Here is an 18432-nt window from a genome sequence, read left to right as displayed (position 1 = left end):
TTGCCAAGCTGAGGATTTAGACAGGGTCTTACTAAATTGCTGAACTTGCTTTGAACTTGGCGGTTCTCCTATCTCAACTTCCCTTATAGCTGGGATTATAGGTGTGCGCCCCTGTGCCTAACTCTGTTATATTTTATTTTTATTTTATATTTGGTACTGGGGTAGAATCTCAGGGCCTGGTGTGTGCTAGGCAAGTATTCTGCCACTGAATTATAATAACTAAATGGTCAGCAGAAGCCTTGCAAACTGAAGACTATAATGAATAGCTTCTGTCAACATGAGATTGTAAGAGTGGGCCCTAGATAGCAGGATCATGACCATTCATTTTGTTAGAAATCCAGATTCTTGGGGCTGGGGATGTGGCTCAAGTGGTAGTGTGCTCGCCTGGCATGCGTACTGCCCGGGTTCAATCCTCAACATCACATACAAACAAAGATGTTATGTCCGCCGATAACTGAAAAATAAATATTAAAAAATTCTCTCTCTCTCTCTCTCAAAAAAAAAAAAAAAAAAAATCCAGATTCTCAGACCCTACCCCTAGAGCTACCAAATCACAAACTCTGGAGGTGGGGCTTAGCAATCTGTGCTTTAACAAGGCCTCCAGATGGTTGTGATGTGCCTTGAATTGTGAGAACCACTGCATTTGATTAACTGTTTGTTTAGATTCTTTATATTTTTGTACTGTGGATTGAACTTATGGGTGCATTATCACTGAACTACACTCCAAGTACTTTTTAGTTTTTATTTTGAGACAGAGTCTTGCTAAGTTACTGAGAGTCTTGCTAAATTGCTAAAACTGGCCTTGCTTGTGATCTTGGAAATATAGGTGTGTGTCACTATACCCAGCTAGATTCTTTAATTCTAGAACTTTTTGCACAGTTTAAAAATAACTCAAAACTAGTGTGGTAGTGTAGTGTCTCTGGGTTCAGTACCCAGTAGCCCCCCCAAAAAAAAAATTTTTAAAAAGTGCCAGCACAAGCCGGGCACAGTGGCACATGACTGTTATCCCAGCAGCTCTGGAGGCTGAGGCAAGAGGATTGCGAGTTCAGAGCTAGCCTCAGCAAAAGCGAGGTGCTAACAACTCAGCGAGACCGAATTACTAAATAAAATACAAAATAGGGCTTGGGATGTGGCTCAGTGGTCAAGTACCCCACTGAGTTCAATCCCCAGTACCTCTGTCCTAAAAAAAAAAAAAAAAACTGCCAGTGCACATTTTGCAGCGTTTTTTGGCATTCACAGAGTAGACAAGTAAACACTTTTAGTTTCTTAGGTAGAAATTGACCATAGGCTGCTTGGAAAATATTACATGTACTTGTTGCATCTCTAAAACTTAAAAAGCTCCTGCCTTCCACCAAGAGTCTTAATCAGATTTTTTTACCACATTTGGGGTGTATGTTCACAGATAGCTTTAAGGAAAGATGGCAGAGCTTAAAAAAATAAAAATGTATAAAATACCAGGAGGTGGTCTTAGGGCCGGGTGAATCTTATGGAGGCAATGGATGGCTGACCTAGAGAAGAATTCCATGATTTGGTGCTGGAGAGATCAGGTAAGCTTGGGGAGAGGGCCTGGAAGTTGGGTTAAATTTAGTCATTTTTGAAATGACCTAGGGTTTGTCTTATTTATTTTAAACTTCCCTACCCAAAGACTTTCCAGTAGAAAGTTCTGTTAATGAGCTATGGTTTTGTAAGCTTTACGTTTGTTTTAAGATATTATCTCTCTTATGAAAATGATTACCTTTGTATAGATTCTGGGAATGGAAAACTTGTCTACTTGTATACACACTTTTTTTTTTTTTTGATACTAGGGATAGAGCCCAGAGCCTCAAGCATGCCAGGCACATATTCTACCATTCAACTATATCCCCATCCCTTTTTATTTTTATTTTGAAATAGGATCTCTGTGTGTTGCTGAAGCTGGCTTTGAACTCCTGCCTCAGTTTCCTGAGTTACTGAGATTATTGGTGTGCCCACCATGCCCAGCCTGGTCATAATATATTTTAACCTCATTAGATGATATGTTGGTTGCTGCAGAATAGGGGCTTTTTGGACTCTTAGGGAAGTGACAGTTTGAAGTTACTGTAGACTGCAGGAATGATAAGGTACTAAGCTTTAGTGTCAAGGGAAGTGTGAGATTTAGTTCTATTAGCTAATGAAGGGAAGGGTGACCTAAGAGAGTTAAAATGTCTTTTCAGGGCTTGGTTAGGACTATTCATTTTTCAGGGTTTGCTGCTGATACTTCTTCCTCCTCTTCCCTTTTCTTTTTCCCTCTTCCTCTCCCTGCCCCTTTCCTTTTCCCTATTTTTCATTCTTTTCCTCTTCCTTTTTGCCATCCTGAGTATCAAATCCAGGGCTTCATTCATGCTAGGTAACATATAGATGACATATAGATGAAATTCACATTCTTTCCTGGGTGCTAAGTCATTCTTTAGTTTGAGCTCCTTTATTGAAATCCCTTAAAGTTAACAAGAATTGGCTAGTTGGTAGTTCATATTTCTGAAAGGGAAGTTTTAACACAATCATGGACTTTTATTGGTTCTCTGTATGTTGCTTTTTGCGGGGGACTTTTTTTGTATCCAGGTCTCATTTTAGATCTGAGAGTGAGACATCTTTAACATCTTCTTTATTCATAAATAAGGACCACCAGATTGGTGAGTTTGGGTTGGTGAACTGTGTCACCTTAGAAGTCTCTATGTAAAACCACACATAATATCTGGAGTTGGAAGAGGTGGCTTTTTTTTAGGCTATAGCAAGACAATGATGAGCAGAACATTTTAACTGTTTTTTTTTTTTTTTTTCTCATCTTTTTTACTGATCGTCTTAATTACTGTTCTATTTTGGAGGGTAGAGTCCTTTTCTGAATAGATTTTGAAGTTATCTATTTTGATTTGTGTGTAAAATGCTTTAGAAAAGGGACTGTCCTATGCTCTGCTATTCTTTTTTTTTTTCCTATGTCCATCAGAATATTTCCAAATTTGCAGGAGATAATTTGCTTTAGGTGTCTCAAGATACTGCCATCTTTTTTTTTTTTTGTGCCATGTAAGAAAATCCAGGGGCTATGGGTGTAGCTCAGTGAATGAGTGCATGCTTAGAATGCATGAGGCTGTGGTTTATACCCCCCAAAACACCCAAAGGGAAAAAATAAAAATAAAAATAAGACAAAAATCTGAGTTCTTAGACTGAGTAGTTCGAGTGATGGTAGGAAAGAGGAGCAAGTTCAATTGTGGGGTGTGTTTTTTGTTTTTTGTCTTTTTCTCAGATTAAATGCTATTCTCATGGGCTTCCAATCTATATGGCCCTGAGCATGGAAATCTTGGCAGAAGCCCCCAATTAAAGATGTTGCCAGATTGTGCATATTCTTTTTTAGTTGTAGATGGACACAATTACCTTTACTTTTTTTGTTTTTTTAAGGATAAAGTTACAGTTGTTGTTGTTATTATTATTATTATTATTATTATTTTTTTTTTTGTGTGGTGCTGGGGATTGAACCCAGGGCCTTGTGCATGTGAGGCAAGCACTCTACCAACTGAGCTATATCCCCAGCCCTGCTTTTACTTTTTATTCATTTATTTTATGTGGTATCAAGGGTCGAACCCAGTGCCTCATGTGTGCTACCACTGAGCTACAGCTCCAACCCAGGTCTTGCATATTTTTGCATATTCTGAAATATCAGTTTTGAGACATAGGCAGGTTGTAGTCTCTTCCTCAGAACCATTAGTTGAGGTGGGGTTGCCTCTCTGGTTAAGGAAGGTGTCTGAACTCTTGTCTACAGACCTCTGTGAGTTCTTTACCCTTCTTGAGGTAGAAATGCTTCTGGCTTCACTGGTCTTAATTGACCTGTTTTGCCAAATGTTCAGGTGTCTTTGGCTTAGTGGACAAAGTTTAATAATTATAAATAGGGTTTCCTGTGCTTTTTTGGTGATTAAAATTATTTACTAAAGAGTTTTCCTCTGTTGGAGCCATAAGAAGAAAAGGGCTATTAATCAGTCCCTATAGTGCTGGGGCCTCCTTAACTCACAGCCTCATCCCAGAGAAGGGAAGTCTTTTATACAATCAGATTAAATGAGCAATGGCTACAGAACGTCCATAAAAACCATTTACAGGATTTTAAAATACATTGGCTTTGGGCTGAGGTTGTAGCTCAGTGGTAGAGCACTTGCCCCACATTTGTTAGAGGCACTGGGTTTAATTCTCAGTATAAATAAGGTCTACCAACACACACACACACACACACACACACATTGGCTTCTTCCTTTAACTTTCCTTTTTTAAAAAAATATTTTTTAGTTGTGGATAGACACAAAATCTTTATTTTTATGTGGTGCTGAGGATCTAATGTAGGGCAAGTGCTCTACCACTGAGCTACAGCCCCAGCCCTTACCTTCCCTTTGTTCTGTGCTCATACTTTCTAGCTTACTGTTTCTACCTTCAGGAAATGAGACCATACTAGTGGTCAATCTAATGTAAATTGATTGTAAATGTAATGTATGTAATTTAATATAAATTGATTTTTACCTGCTTCCATGTTTCTTAGGTTATCACTTAGCTCTTCTATCTGATTTAAATAAAGCCCTTCTTCAAACTAGATAGAATGGTAGTTGTTCTACTTTGTGAATATATGGTTGAGTGCTAAGGTTTTTTTTTTTTGTTTGTTTGTTTTTGTACCTGGGATTGAACCCTTCTCGAGGTAGAAATGTTCCTGGCTTCACTAGTCTGAATTGACCTGTTTTGCCAAATGTTCAGGTGTCTTTGGCTTAGTGGTCAAGGTTTTATAATTATAAATAGGATTATATTATTATATTAAAGAGTGCTTAATCACTGAGTTCTTTCTGTTTTTTTATTTTGAGACAGGGTTTTTCTAAGTTGCTGAAGGCCTCATTAAGTTGCTAAGGCTGGCTTTGAACTTGTTATCCTCTTGCCTTAGCCTCCCCAGCCTCTGTGATTACAGGCCTGAGCCACTGCACCTGGTGGTGAACTATAAACTTTAAAAGGGTGAATCAATAATGTTTGAATTCTGTTTCCATTAAAAAAAAAAAAAAAAAAAACTTTCTTGAAAATTGACTGAAAAGTCACACAAAAAAATTGATTGATTTCTTAAAGATATTATTATGAGTAAAGAGAATATACGGAATTTAAGTTCAGATACTAAAGGCCTGGTTGGTACTTACATCTTTCCGATAGAGTTCATAATTGACTGTCCCTAGTTTCAGTTAAGTTCATTATTTTATGCCTAGAAAATGTTATATTTTCATCTTAAAATATAACAGTGCTCTTTAACCTTGATACAATTCATTCTTTTGTGTTATCCACCAAATGTGTGCCATCTTGATTAGTATGTGGCTCACCATTGTATTGTTATTTGTTAATTGATTCATTCATCTAAGCAATATCTGGGTGTATTGAGATGCTGGGTATAAGCTGATGAACATGAGCAACACAATATTTGACTGTAAGGAGCCTCAATTTTTGTGGAAAATGGGTATCTGGAATAAATGTTCTGTATTCCTTTTCTGAACAGTTCATAGCATCTTCTGTTTTTGTAAAGGAATCTGGGAATTCTTACACATCAGATTCTTTTTGCTTGAAAGTTTGAAGAATTTATTACTTTAGATAATTATTGATGAAAAGCGCTTGGTCATTTCTAATCATAAAGTTACTATAGGATGACAATAGGATGTGGTTAATTATTTTTGTGTTGCTATAACAGAACACCACAGACTGGGTAATTTATAAGAAATTTTTTTTCTTATTCTGGAGATTGGGAACTACAATGTCAAGGAACTTATGTGTGGCAAAGGCCTTCATGCTGTGTCATTCCATTGTGAAAGGTGGAAGGCCGAGACAGGGAGTGAGAGGAAGTAGGTTGAACTCATTCTATTAGAAACCCACTCCCACAATAACGTTAATTCATTTATAAAGGCAGAACCCTCATGACCTAATCACCTCTTAATAGCCCCATCTCCAAACTTTGTTGTTTTGGGCATTAAGTTTCCAACACATGAACTTTGGGGGACACATTAAAAAATTTAGACATTTAGGAGCAACAAAATTTAAAAGACTAACACCTAAATGAATGCTTGAAGGTAATCATTAGTCAGATCAGTATGTATTTAACTTGTGATGTCCCTTGAATTATTATTATTTTTTATTTTATTAGTTATCGGTGGACCTTTATTTATTTTTATGTGGTGTTGAGACTTGAACCCACTGTCTCACACATGCTAAGCATGTGCTCTACCACTGAGCCACAACCCCAGCCCATGTGCCTTGAATTGTAGAGACAAAATTTTCTGGGGTCTTATAGGAAATGATCAGAAAAGTAGAGAAAAATAAATATAGATGGATATAGCTTTTTGGTGTGTTTACTGAAAGAAGACTGATTATACCTGTATTCCAATATATGGTTTTGTTTATGTTTTTTGGATGGGGTTTTGCTATGTTGCCCAGGCTGACCTTGAATTACTGGGTTTAAGCTATCCTTCTGCCTTGGCCTTCCAAATTGTAGGTGTATGCCATCTTGTCTGGCTCCAGTGCATATCTATCCCCCCACTCTTTGTAATACTAGAGGAGAGTAGCTATTTTATACATAGAAACTTTTAAAGGTTCCAGTATTGGAGAAGTGTCCTTTTCTTCTCCTCAACCCCCATTCTTTGTGGTGCTTGGAATTGAACCCAGGGTCTTGTGCATGCTAGACTGTACCACTCAGCTATACTCCCTGCCTCCATCCCTATCATTTTTTTTTTCTTTTTTTTCATTTTTCGTGAAGAGGCATCTTTATGTCTATCGTTCATTCAGTGGCTCTAAGAGTAGAAGGAGCAGGGAACTCAGATTAAAACAAAACAAAACATTCCTTTGTCCTGTGCTTACTTTGGACATTCACATATGCTTCTGCTTTTGTCAAAAGTGAAATTTTGAGGGCTGGGGATATAGCTCAGTTTGTAGAGTGCTTGCCTCACATGCACAAGGCCCTGGGTTCAATCCCCAGCACCACACACAGAAAAAAAGTAAAACTTTGGGGGCTTGGCATGTGACTGCGTGGTAGTAGTGTGCCTTTACCGATATATGTATGAGGCCATGGGTTCAACCCCCAACACTGCAAAAAAAAAAAAAAAAAGAATGCTGGTTGTCATAATTATCAAACACATGATAGAAAAATCTCTTGGTATAAAAACTGGGGAAAGGGCTGTGGAATAGCATTTCACAGCTATGCTGAAAAGAATATAGCTAGGGGCTGGGATTGTGGCTTAGCAGTAGAATGCTTGTCTAGCATGTGTGAGGCCCTGGGTTCGATCCTCAGCACCACATAAAAATAAATAAATAAAATAAAGGTATTGTGTCCAACAAATGTTAAAAAAAGAGAAAAGAATATAGCTAGATAAGGTCATTTAAAAAAAAAAATCAAATGTCCCCAAGTGATAGTAAAATAGGAAAATCATCACATTCAACCAAACTTCATTAGTTTTCCCTAGAGACTTATATTAACTGGGTTTATGTCACAAACCAAACATTTTCCATTCTTTGTCTCTAAATCAAAGAAGAAATTAACAGCGATATTGTCTTATGTTGTATCATGTGCAATATAAGAAATATAGAAATTCCCAGCTGCTATATGTACATTTTGTGTGATTTGTTAGTTAAATACTATTTGTGGTTTAAGGATATGTTTATTCATCCCCAAAGGACAAGCTAACAGGTGTAAAAGGTAGAAATAGAGCTTTGAGTGTAGAATCTCTCAAGAAAATTTTCCTAACAGACTTAATTTTTAAAACAGCAGTGGCTAGGCATGGAGGTGCATGCCTGTAATACCAGCAATTTGGGAGGCTGAAGTAGGAGAATTGTGAATTTAAATAAAGCCAGACTCAGCAATTTAGCAAGGCCCTAAGCAACTCAGCAAGATCCTATCTCTGAATAAAATATAAAAAAGGGCTAAGTGCCCCTGGGTTCAATCCCAGTATCAAAACAACAACAACAAAACCAACTAAAAACCAAAAAACCGTGCAATTCTAATGATATTGTGTATCATGTTAAGGTAACAGAGTTTTCTGTTTCTTTTTGTGCTTGTCAGGGAAACCAGGATTTGGGGTATGCTAATGATGAGCTACACCCCTAGCCTGAGAGTAGAGTTTCTGTTGTGTCATTTTAGAAATTATTATTTATTAGAAAAACTTTTTTTAAATTTTTAGTTTCTGGATTAATATGGAACCCTAGAATGTACTCACCTTGTTTATGAGGGAATGGATATGTTTGGCAAATGTATATACAGATCTGGTGAAATGGACCATTTTGGGGGGAAATCTTAATCAAGAATAAGCCTCTATTTATTTAAAAATGGCTGCCTGAAAGACTAGTGCTGCCCGTAAGTTACCTAGAAACAGTGGTGTTTGCGGTTGAACTTGGGTGTAAAGTAGGGAGAAAATAAATCTCAAGTGAAATTGAGAGTTGGATATATGAACTTGTTCAAGAATGATATTAGTGGAAAGCAATGCTTGTTTCCTGTGTCATGGAAGCAGAGAGATGGTGAAAGGTTTTTTTCCTTCTCTTGACACCAATCCATTCTGACACCAACAGGGTGTCCTTCAGTGCAATTAAATTCTGATACTATCTGAATCCACAGGTTTAAGTTAAGAACTTTAAGAGTCTACAGGTTTAAGTTAAGAACTCAGTCCCTCAAGACCACTTTTATTGGGGGTTGAGTGTAGAGGGCTTGCATGACTTGTGAGGCCATGTGTTGCATCCTAGCAGCAAAAACAACAACAATAACAAAAACCCCTTTCTTCAGACACCAGTTGCCAGTGTCAAGTTTCAAGGTTATCTGCACTTTGTCTGACTTGGCTACAAAGCTATCCTTCCCATAATTTCCCCCTTCAAGTTCAGTAATTTGCTAGGACCCATCACAGAATTTGGGGAATCATTTACCAGTTTATCTAAGATAAAGAACAGCCAGATGTGGTGGTACATGCTGTAACCCCCGGGATTCGGGAGGCTGAGGCAGGAGGATCACATGCTTGAGGCCAGCCTTAGCAACTTAGGCTCCAAGCAACTTAATGAGTCCTTGTCTCAAAATAAAAAATAAAAAGGATGAGGGTGTAACTCAGTGTAGAATGCCCTGGGTTCAATCCCCGTAAAGACCCATTAGCCCACCTGTCTTCTCAGCAAGTTATAGTTGAAGGAAAAGATAGTCTTTGTGGTAAAAATCTCTTTTATACTGTCAAGACTAACTTTACTATTGATGATTTCAAATGGTTCCTAGCAATTTAGACTATAAAGTTGTTTGGTTGTTTTTGGAGTGTTATTTCTTTAGGTGGATTATCTTCTGTGCCTACAAGAACCTTTTCTGTGAATTATAAAATTACATTTGGGAAATAAAATAAATCCCTGATTATCCTATTATAGCAATACAACCATTGTAATCATTTTCGTATACAGTTGTGTTGCATTATATGCATTTTCAGATTTTTGTATATTCATCTATGCTTTCTTGAATCCTGTCTCCCTCCCTCTACCCCACACCCTATTTTCCCTCTCATGGAATGATCATGGAAGATGGGGATGAGATTTAGCCATGGCTTCAGTTGGTTTCCATTTCCAAGTTTCTCTGAGTGTGAGCATTTACTGTGCTTGCTGTGATTCTGTTACTTAAAGCAATATATTTTTCATACATTATGGCCCTTAAATGCAAGCCAACCACTTCATCTGGTGTCAACCAAAGGAAAAATGATCTGTTGCAACGCTGGAGGAAAAACTGGCAATGTTGGACTTACCTTTATTGAAAGATGGTATGTTATTCTTTACCTTGGGGTCTCCAAGTATGATTTGACGTACATGGTTTTCATCTCACAGCTGATTTTTTTTTTTTTTTTTTTTGTTTCTAACCGTTGAGTTAGATTTAATTTCATTGTATTTAATTCCAGTCCTTTTTTAAAAAAATACACATTTTAAGTAATTATTCACAAGGGTATATTCATTTGTGAAGCTTTCAAAATATACTATATCAAGTATCTTTCCATGGTACTATGTAATTTTTATAGCCATCATTTATAATAAAACATTTAAGTTGTCTTTTCAGAAGAATTTGGGGAGCCAGTAGACTCATTTCTTGAATGAATACTTTCTGTCTTGCTTATTCAGGCCCGTTCACACTGGTTCTGCAATAGATTCTTTCTTTCTTTTTTTTTGTACTGGGGATTGAGCTTAGGGATATTTTACTACTGAGTTACATCCCCAGCCCTTTTCAATTATATATTTTGAAACAGTGTCTTGCTAAGTTGCTGAAGGTCTCACTAAGTTGCTCAGGCTGGTTTGAATTTGCAGCCCTTCTGCCTCAGTCTGCCAAACCTCTGGGATTATGGGTGTTCACCACCATGCCTGGCCAGTCATTGATATTTTAAAATGGGAATAGCTGCTGTATTGTTAAGCTATTCTCAGGCATATGGGACCCTAAATGTAACTGGACTGGGTAAAATTTGGAATTCAGTGTATTTAATCAATATAGAATCTTATTAAAAGAATGAAAGGGGCTGGGGATATAGCTCAGGTGGTAGAGTGCTTGCCTTGCATGCACAAGACCCTGGGTTCAGTCTTTTTTGTGAAAAAGAAAAAAGAATGAGAGGCTATCCAGTGTATGGTTAAAAGCATTCATTAGAATCTGGACTGCCTAGATAAAAGAGCACAGTATTGATACTTATCATTAAGGTGACTTTTAGCACCATATCCTTTCTTTGCCTGTTTCCCTATCAGTAAAATGAGATTTATAATATTTGCCTTATAAGGTAGTCTCATGAGTAGTACATCAGTCTGTGTAAAGGGTTCTGCAATTGAGCCTCGTTCCAACAAGTTCTACATAAATATTATTTGTATTGTCTTTTGGCAATCTGAGTCTTCGGGGTCAGGGTACAACTATGAGTTTTGAACACATGGAATGCCTGAGATCACGTTTGAGTACTTCACTTTTTAAAAAAGTTTTATGCAGTATTAATTAAACCTGAAATTTCAGTTCTTTTTTGATAGCTAAAGTTTCAAGCAGAAGAAATTGAGTGGTGGGCTTGTGAATTTAATATTACAATAGGGTTGATGTGTACAGATGCTATTAGATAATGTCTCCTATAGATGGTATGTTTTCCTTCGCAGCAATTTTAGTTTTGTTGTTTAGCAAAAGGTGGACATTATCATGGATCTTCTCTCTCTGTTTCTATTAACAGATTCTATTCTGTGTTCTTCTGGGTCATTCCAGTCACTTTTTGAAGCATAGGAAGGAAACTTAAGGCTTGGCAATTTTGTGTTAGTTTCCCATGCTTTGCATTTTGGTAGCTATGAAGCCATCTACTTTTTGTTGGCCTGGGCACTCCTTTGAATAACTGTAGAGATAATCAACACATTTAAAAGCACATCTGCTTGTTCCATGGTTAGCTGTTTCTGGTTATGGACATGCTTTTGAGTGTTTGCAGTAGATATTTGGCGATAACAGTTATCTTAGTTCCTTCTTTTATTCTACAAAATTTCCAAAGAATATTCTGAACCCTTTATAAAATGGAGAATATTTTATGTTTCAGGTATTCATTGAATTTGGTCAAGAAAATTCACTTGAATTAAGTAACAAAACAATTTGTATTTTTCATGAGATATATATATAAGTATGTATATTGTTTCTTCAAAGAATTACTAATCAGAACTTGCTTTTGTGATAAATTTAAACAGATTGAATTCATTTTAATCTGTTGGTCCTAGTTTTAATCTATTAGCCTAAAATGTGAAATTAGAGTAGAAAATCTGCCTTTCAGCCTAAAGCACTGCTGACATTTCTAGTAGAGTTTGTTTCTTTTTTGTGTGTGTGTGGGGGTGTTACTGGGAATTGAACTCAGAGCCACTCAACCACTGAGCCATATCCCTAGCCCTGTTTTGTGTTTCATTTAGAGACAGGATCTCACTGAATTGCTTAGCACCTGGCTTTTGCTGAGGCTGACTTTGAACTCCTGTTTTGACCTCCTGAGCAGCTAGGATTACAGGCCTGTGCCTCCATGCCCAGCAGCTTTTGTTTTTTCTTCCTAGTCATTTCCTAAAAGTCAAAGGAAGGCTCATCTGGTATCATTGTAACATTTCATAGTGAACTTGGAGTATTTAACAAGTCTAAAAGTGAAAAATTATTATCATAACAAAACATTTAGGCCATTAATTTCTCATAACAAGGAATCCTACTCATTTAATCAAATATATTTTTTTGTGGGGGGTTGGGGGGGTCGTCCCTCAGATTGAGCTCAGGAACATTCTACTGCTAAGCTATATCCCCAGCCCTTTTTATGTTTTATTTTGAGATAGGTTCTCACTTAGTTGGCCAGGCTCCCTCAAATTTATGATTTTCCTGCCTAAATCACCTGTATTGCTGGGATTATAGGTGTGTGCCACCATGTCCAGCTAAATTTGATATTCTTCAAGTTATACTTTCTTTTTTTCCCCCCTTTTCTTTTTTGGTGTGAGGGTTGAACCCAGCGCCTCAATGCAGGCTCACTGTGTGCTCTACCACTGAGCTATAGTGCCAGCCAAGTTATATTTTCTATTGCCCTAGGATTTTTTGTTTGTTTGTTTGTGTGTGTATGTGTCTTTGATACCTTGATTCAGTTTCCTGTTGTTCCTATATATTTTGTGCTCACAATGAAATGGACTTTGAGTTGTTTTACTTTTTTTGAGTTTTATTTCTCATCTGAACAAATCACATCTTTTCCTTGATATTCCATTTAAAGAGTGCCACTCCTAGAGATAAATTTCTTTATTCTATGAGGCAGTGGAGGAACTGAGGAAGCCACTTGTGGAGCATTACAATGACAAGTGTATTTTTGTTGTCATATAGAGGCAGTATTAGGGAAATGATAGGATGAGTTAGTATTAGAGTTCAGCAGCCTATAAATTCCATGACTTCCCAATCTCAGGGGTCATGACAGCTGTAGGCCCATGCTACAAATAACACTTCTTCAGGGTTAAGGTGAAGGGTATTTTATAACTCTAATGGTGTATACAATTCTTGAACATTTATTGATTGCTAGCAACACTTTCCCCCGATAGGAAAGACATAATTTTGGACCCAACTATTAGTATTTATACTTGAATACCTCCTTCCTTTCATAAAGATTTTAGCTGAAACAACTTGAGTTGTTTGATATAAGGAAACAAAGAGAAGACCTGACATGGTCTCTCCCCTGCTAACCAGAAACTTCCTGTGATAACTAAACAGAATGTTTACTTCAGATTGTCAGTACTTCTCTTTGAAAGTGGTTTCTATTTGAAAAGTGGTGATTATTAGCTTAGCATTGAATAATTGCTTCTCCTTCTCTCTGGATACTTTTTTCCCCCCCAGATAATTTCGTGTTCTTGTTGATTTTGTTTTTCCAGAAGAAATGTTTTGGGTTCCCACATGAACTTTCTGTGGGATTACCCTGTTGTGGGGCACCTTCGACAGATCGACAGTGCTAAAGAGGGCAAAGATCTTCTTGGTTAATAGCAAAAAGCCAGTTTGGGATGAATCTCAAAAGTTCAGAAACATCCAGACTTTCTCCTTCAGTACTTTTTTCTATTTGGGGTAGCAACTTTGCCTTGTATAGGGGAGGGAGAAGCTAGTTGGGAGGGCTTATGTTTAAGGGGTTCACAAACAGGGGATTTAAGTGTGTCTTTTGTGTTTGCAAGGCACTAACACCACTCCCGTCTGTATTTAAATGCTGTCCCCAGGTTACGACTATGGCTATGTCTGCGTGGAATTTTCACTCTTGGAAGATGCCATCGGATGCATGGAGGCCAACCAGGTTGCTTTATACTTCGGTCAAATGATGCTGGAAGGATTTTTTTTTTTTTTTTTTTAAAGTATGGGGAGGGAGGGTTTCAAATAATTTCACTTTGAAGAGGTGCAAGAAATCAAGTATCTTTAGCGTATACCATATCCTACCAAAAAACAGTTAGGAGGAGAAATTTTTAAAAGCCTGGGAATGTTTCTCTAGAAGAGTTAATGGGTACAGAGTGTGTTTTAAAAACTAGAGCCCAGTTGTGGTTGGATTAGATTCCAAAGACTTTAGATGGAAAAATATGACAGGCCTGGAGTGCTTCCTTCTAGAATGTGACTGAGATGGGAATCCTGAAGCAAAGAATGATCCTTGATTGTCCCCAAGGATCTGCCTGGCACAGCAGTTCTAGGTCAGTAGTCACATGCAGACCAAGGGTTAAGTCCACTGATGGTGACTTTTGTGGCACCAAGGTCCTTCCTGTATGTGTGCTTCTTTTAAAAGAAGGCTATTAGGGAGGAGAGAGGAGTGGATTGTGTCCATTGCATTCATCATTGTTCTTTGCCAGTTGGAATTTCATGTTCAAGTCCTTGACTGCATATAGTCAGAGCTGGTGTATCTAAATCTGTACTTATCTTATGTTTGATCCATTTGGAGCTATTTGGCTTGTCACCTAGAATTCTAATCTATATTTTTAATTGAACCCTGCCTGGTAGTTTTGGGGAGGAATTGCTAAATAGATAGAATTTGCCTTGACACAATGTTTCCTTGGGGGAAAGTAGTTTTCTTTGTGGTGTCTCAGTTCCTCCATCTGTAAAGTGGGAATAAGAAATTTAGGAATATTGATTTTTATGTACCCACTGCCTTTTCTTAACAATGTGATTGCAGTGAGCCCAGCATCTCAAAAGAAGGCTGTGTCAGAGAAAAGTAGTTTTTACATGAGATTTTTTCCTCTTTGCTCCACTCAGCATGACTCATTACATTGTTTCCTTCTTTGGCTGTATTTTCCCTTTATGGATATGGAAATGACATACCCTAAATGCTTTGGGAGCAAGCATTGATATGAAAAAACTTTTTGATAACCTTACATCTTATTAGCATAAGGACTGTCAAATCCTCAGAGAACGCAGGGTTAACAGGGTTCTTATTGACTTAAAAGGGTTCTTACTGACTATTCAGTGTTCATCACTGAATCAATCATCAAGCAAATATTAGTTTTTATCAGAAATTGTACTCCAAAAAATTTTTTTATGGGGATTTTTTATCTCCTTATGTAGTTAACCACATTTCCTAGATTTTTATTCTTTCACTGTTGGCACTGCCACATGATAGAATCCTCCCTCCCTAAACTGCATAGGCTTCATGATTAAATCAGCACTCTCCAGTTCTGAAGAGAATAAAGGGTTAAATCTATATTTTTATGGTTTTTTTCAACAGTCTGAACAAATTTGAGAACATAGTTTTAAGTTATAAGCAAGTTGTTCTTATCAGTTTTTTGCCACAGTACTTAATTCTGGGAGTAGTGGAACTATAATTGAGGAGATGCCATATCTTTTTTTTTTTTTTTAAATATTTATTTATTTATTTATTTTTAGTTATCGGCGGGCACAACATCTTTGTATGTGGTGCTGAGGATCGAACCCGGGCCGCACGCATGCCAGGCGAGCGTGCTACCGCTTGAGCCACATCCCCAGCCCATATCTTTTGTATTATTATTCTTTTTGTTTTGTTTTGGAGTACAAGGGATTGAACTTGGGCACTTGACCACTGAGCCACATCTCCAGCCCCCACTTTTTTTTTTTTTTTTTTTTTTAATTTAGAGGCAGGGTCTATTTAGTTGCTTAATGCCTCGCTTTTGCTGAGGCTAACTTTGAATTATTCCTGCCTCAGACTCCTAAGCTGCTAGGATTATAGGCATGCACCACTGTGCCCGCCTGTATTATTATTATATATTTTTCCTAGAGTGGCATTAATTTTTATCAGCATTGTTTAATCTTTGATTTAAAAATATCAGTATTTCTTTTCTGGCTCTTCCCTCCATTCCAACAAAAAATTTCATCTGAAGTATCCAGTCCTCTAAAAGATAATTTCAAACAGAACTAATGCAGCCTTTTGTAAAACCAAGGATTTTCTTGGGCACATTTTCTATTGGACCACATCTGGGAAAATGCTCATTTACATCAATGGTATTGAGAGGAGGTTACTTACCAACATTTTGCCTTATCCTCTTCATTCTGGGAACATTCTTAAGTCTTCCAGATCCCTGATAAATGATCCCTGTTCAGTGAATAAAGCAGGAGCAGGGCCAGTAATCTTTCAATTATAAACTAGAGTGTTTTGACAGATAGTAGTCCTTATGCATAGGATACAAAGTGGTGCTGTTTTTCAGGAATACAATTAATTAATTAATTAATGTATTTATTTATTTATTGTTTAGGATACAGAACCCAAGGGTGTTTTGCTACTGAGCTATATTCCCCAGCCCTTTTTATTTTTTTTATTTTTAGGCAGGATCTCACTAAAGGTTAAAACTGTCCTTGAACTTGGCAATCCTCCCTTGGGCTCAGCCTCCCCAAATTGCTGGGATTATAGGCATGTACTGCCAGGAGTATAATTAAGGGGGGTAGCCTCTAACTTCAAGGACCTAATAATATCTAGAAAGGATTTGGAGATTAAATAATGCTCACAAATCCCATAGACTATTCTCTCAAGCTCCATATTTTTGTCTGATCTAATTTTTAGTATTCATTAGAGTTGATCCCCATTAAGATACCTTCCATATCCTTATATAGTCAAACCCCATTTCCTATTTTTTATAAATATATATTTTTAGTTGTTGATGGATATTTATTTATTTATTTATGTGCAGTGCTAAGAATTGAACCCAGTGCCTCACACATGTGAGGCAAATGCTATACCACTGAGCCGTAACCCCAGCCTCATTTCCTAAATTTTTATTCCTCCACTACTCATAGGACAGATTGCTGGCACTACTATGTGATAGAATCCTCTCACTGAACTGCATAGATTTCATGATTAAATCAGCATTCTTTTAGTAGCCTTTACCATAGGTTGTGTGCATATTGTTCTGAAAGGAAAATTTTTGAGAATGAAATCTCTAGAGAATTTTTCATACTCAGGTAATATAATATAATATAATTTTTCATACTTAAAGGAAGGCAGGGATGGGGATGTATCTCTGTGGTAGAGTGCTTTCGTAACGTGCTTGAGGCCCTGGGTTCAATCCTTAGTGTTCTCAAAAAAAGAAAAGAAAGATAGAAAGGAATGCATCTGTAGTCAGATGTTATTCCCTAGTTGGGTTATCTTTGGCATGTTTCTTAACCTCCTGAGGCCTCAGTTCCCTCTGTTCCCAGTATCTCAAGGGGTTCTTGTTAGGATACTAGAACTTTATTTTTAACTGGAGGAAAATGATATCAGAAAGTTGATAAAATAATACAATATTTGATAGTGTTGAGAGAGAAAATGAAGCAAGGTATTGAAAGAATAAATGAGATGGTTAGGGAGCTTCTTGAGAAGTGACATTACATAATGACTCTTGGTTAGGTGAATAATGTGGGTAAATCACTTGGCATAGCACCTGGCACTTAGTGAGCATTTGATATTACATGATTATGTTCTTTTTCTCTTCCTTCCCCTTCCTCCATATGTCAGGTAATTTCTAATCATAATTCTAGGAAAATAAATATATTTTTATATTTTGGGCTTATTAAAATTGATGAAATGCATGTAGATTAAGCTCCTTATGACACAGTAGTTAAGGATCTTCTGAAAGACATAATAATATGGGGGGAAGAAATTCTGACTTCAGAATGAATAAAGTGTTTATGGTAGGTGAAATGTTTCTGTCCACTCATTTATTCTCCTTTCCTCCAATTTTTAGTTAACAACTTGATACAGATTCTGATGATCAGAGATCATTACTTTTGAGTAGGGCCCAAGTGTGAGTGTGTTTATACTTCTGGAATTTCTATTAAATGTTTCAAGCTTGCTTGCTTATTTATTTATTGGTTTGGTGAGAGAGACATGGTCTCATTAAGTTGCTTAGGACCTAGTTACATTACTGAAGCTGGCTTCAAACTTGTGATCAGTTTTGGCTCAGCCTCTTGAGTGCTAAGATTATAGGTGTGTACCACTGTACCTGGCTGAGTTGCATTTTTCATAATTTTTCACTGTCCTTTTTGTGTGAAATAGTCTTTTATTTTTTGACCCTTGTAGGTTTAGGGGTGGGAATAAAAGAGATTTCTACTAGCTTTCTTTGCTGAATATTCTGGGTTTGTATGCAGTAATGAAGTTGCTCGGTATGATAATCAGGGCCCTTATATCCCTTTTCCATTGTCTACATGAAGATGTCAAACAGTAGGCCTCTCTACAGCAGTCCTGAGCATTATGACTGGAGATTTCACTAAGCCAACAGCTGTCTGTCTGTGGAAGTAGTTTCCAGTAGGTATGAAGGTACGATTCGGTTAGCCTTTGTCATCTGTCTATCTAGGAGAAAGGGGAAGCCAGTGAACACTTTAGTCTTTCATTTCACCTTTGCTAGGAAATGTATGTCTAACACTGTTATATGTTTTTTTGTTTGTTTATTTTGTTTTTAGTTGTAGTTGGACACAATACCTTCATTTTATTTTTTATGTGGTGCTGAGTATCGAACCCA

General features: G+C 37.1%; 1 protein-coding gene across 4 annotated transcripts in view; it reads left to right on the top strand.

Moving 5' to 3' along the window:
- Positions 1 to 18432, top strand: part of Rbm6 (RNA binding motif protein 6) — a 98843-nt gene that overhangs the window by 34878 nt on the left and 45533 nt on the right. For 3 of the 4 annotated variants that reach the window (XM_071615698.1, XM_027933660.2, XM_071615699.1), the window contains exon 6: positions 13711 to 13784. The exons of the other annotated variant lie outside the window; for it this stretch is intronic. In XM_071615698.1, the coding sequence (XP_071471799.1) occupies positions 13711 to 13784 (74 nt within the window). The remainder of the gene's footprint in view (positions 1 to 13710; positions 13785 to 18432) is intronic. 4 annotated transcript variants of the gene reach the window in all.

Source organism: Marmota flaviventris, chromosome 8 (assembly GCF_047511675.1).
Source record: "Marmota flaviventris isolate mMarFla1 chromosome 8, mMarFla1.hap1, whole genome shotgun sequence".
Taxonomy (NCBI): Eukaryota; Metazoa; Chordata; class Mammalia; order Rodentia; family Sciuridae; genus Marmota; species Marmota flaviventris.
The sequence above is the reverse complement of the archived record's forward strand: the minus strand, read 5'-3'. Positions and strand labels throughout refer to the sequence as shown.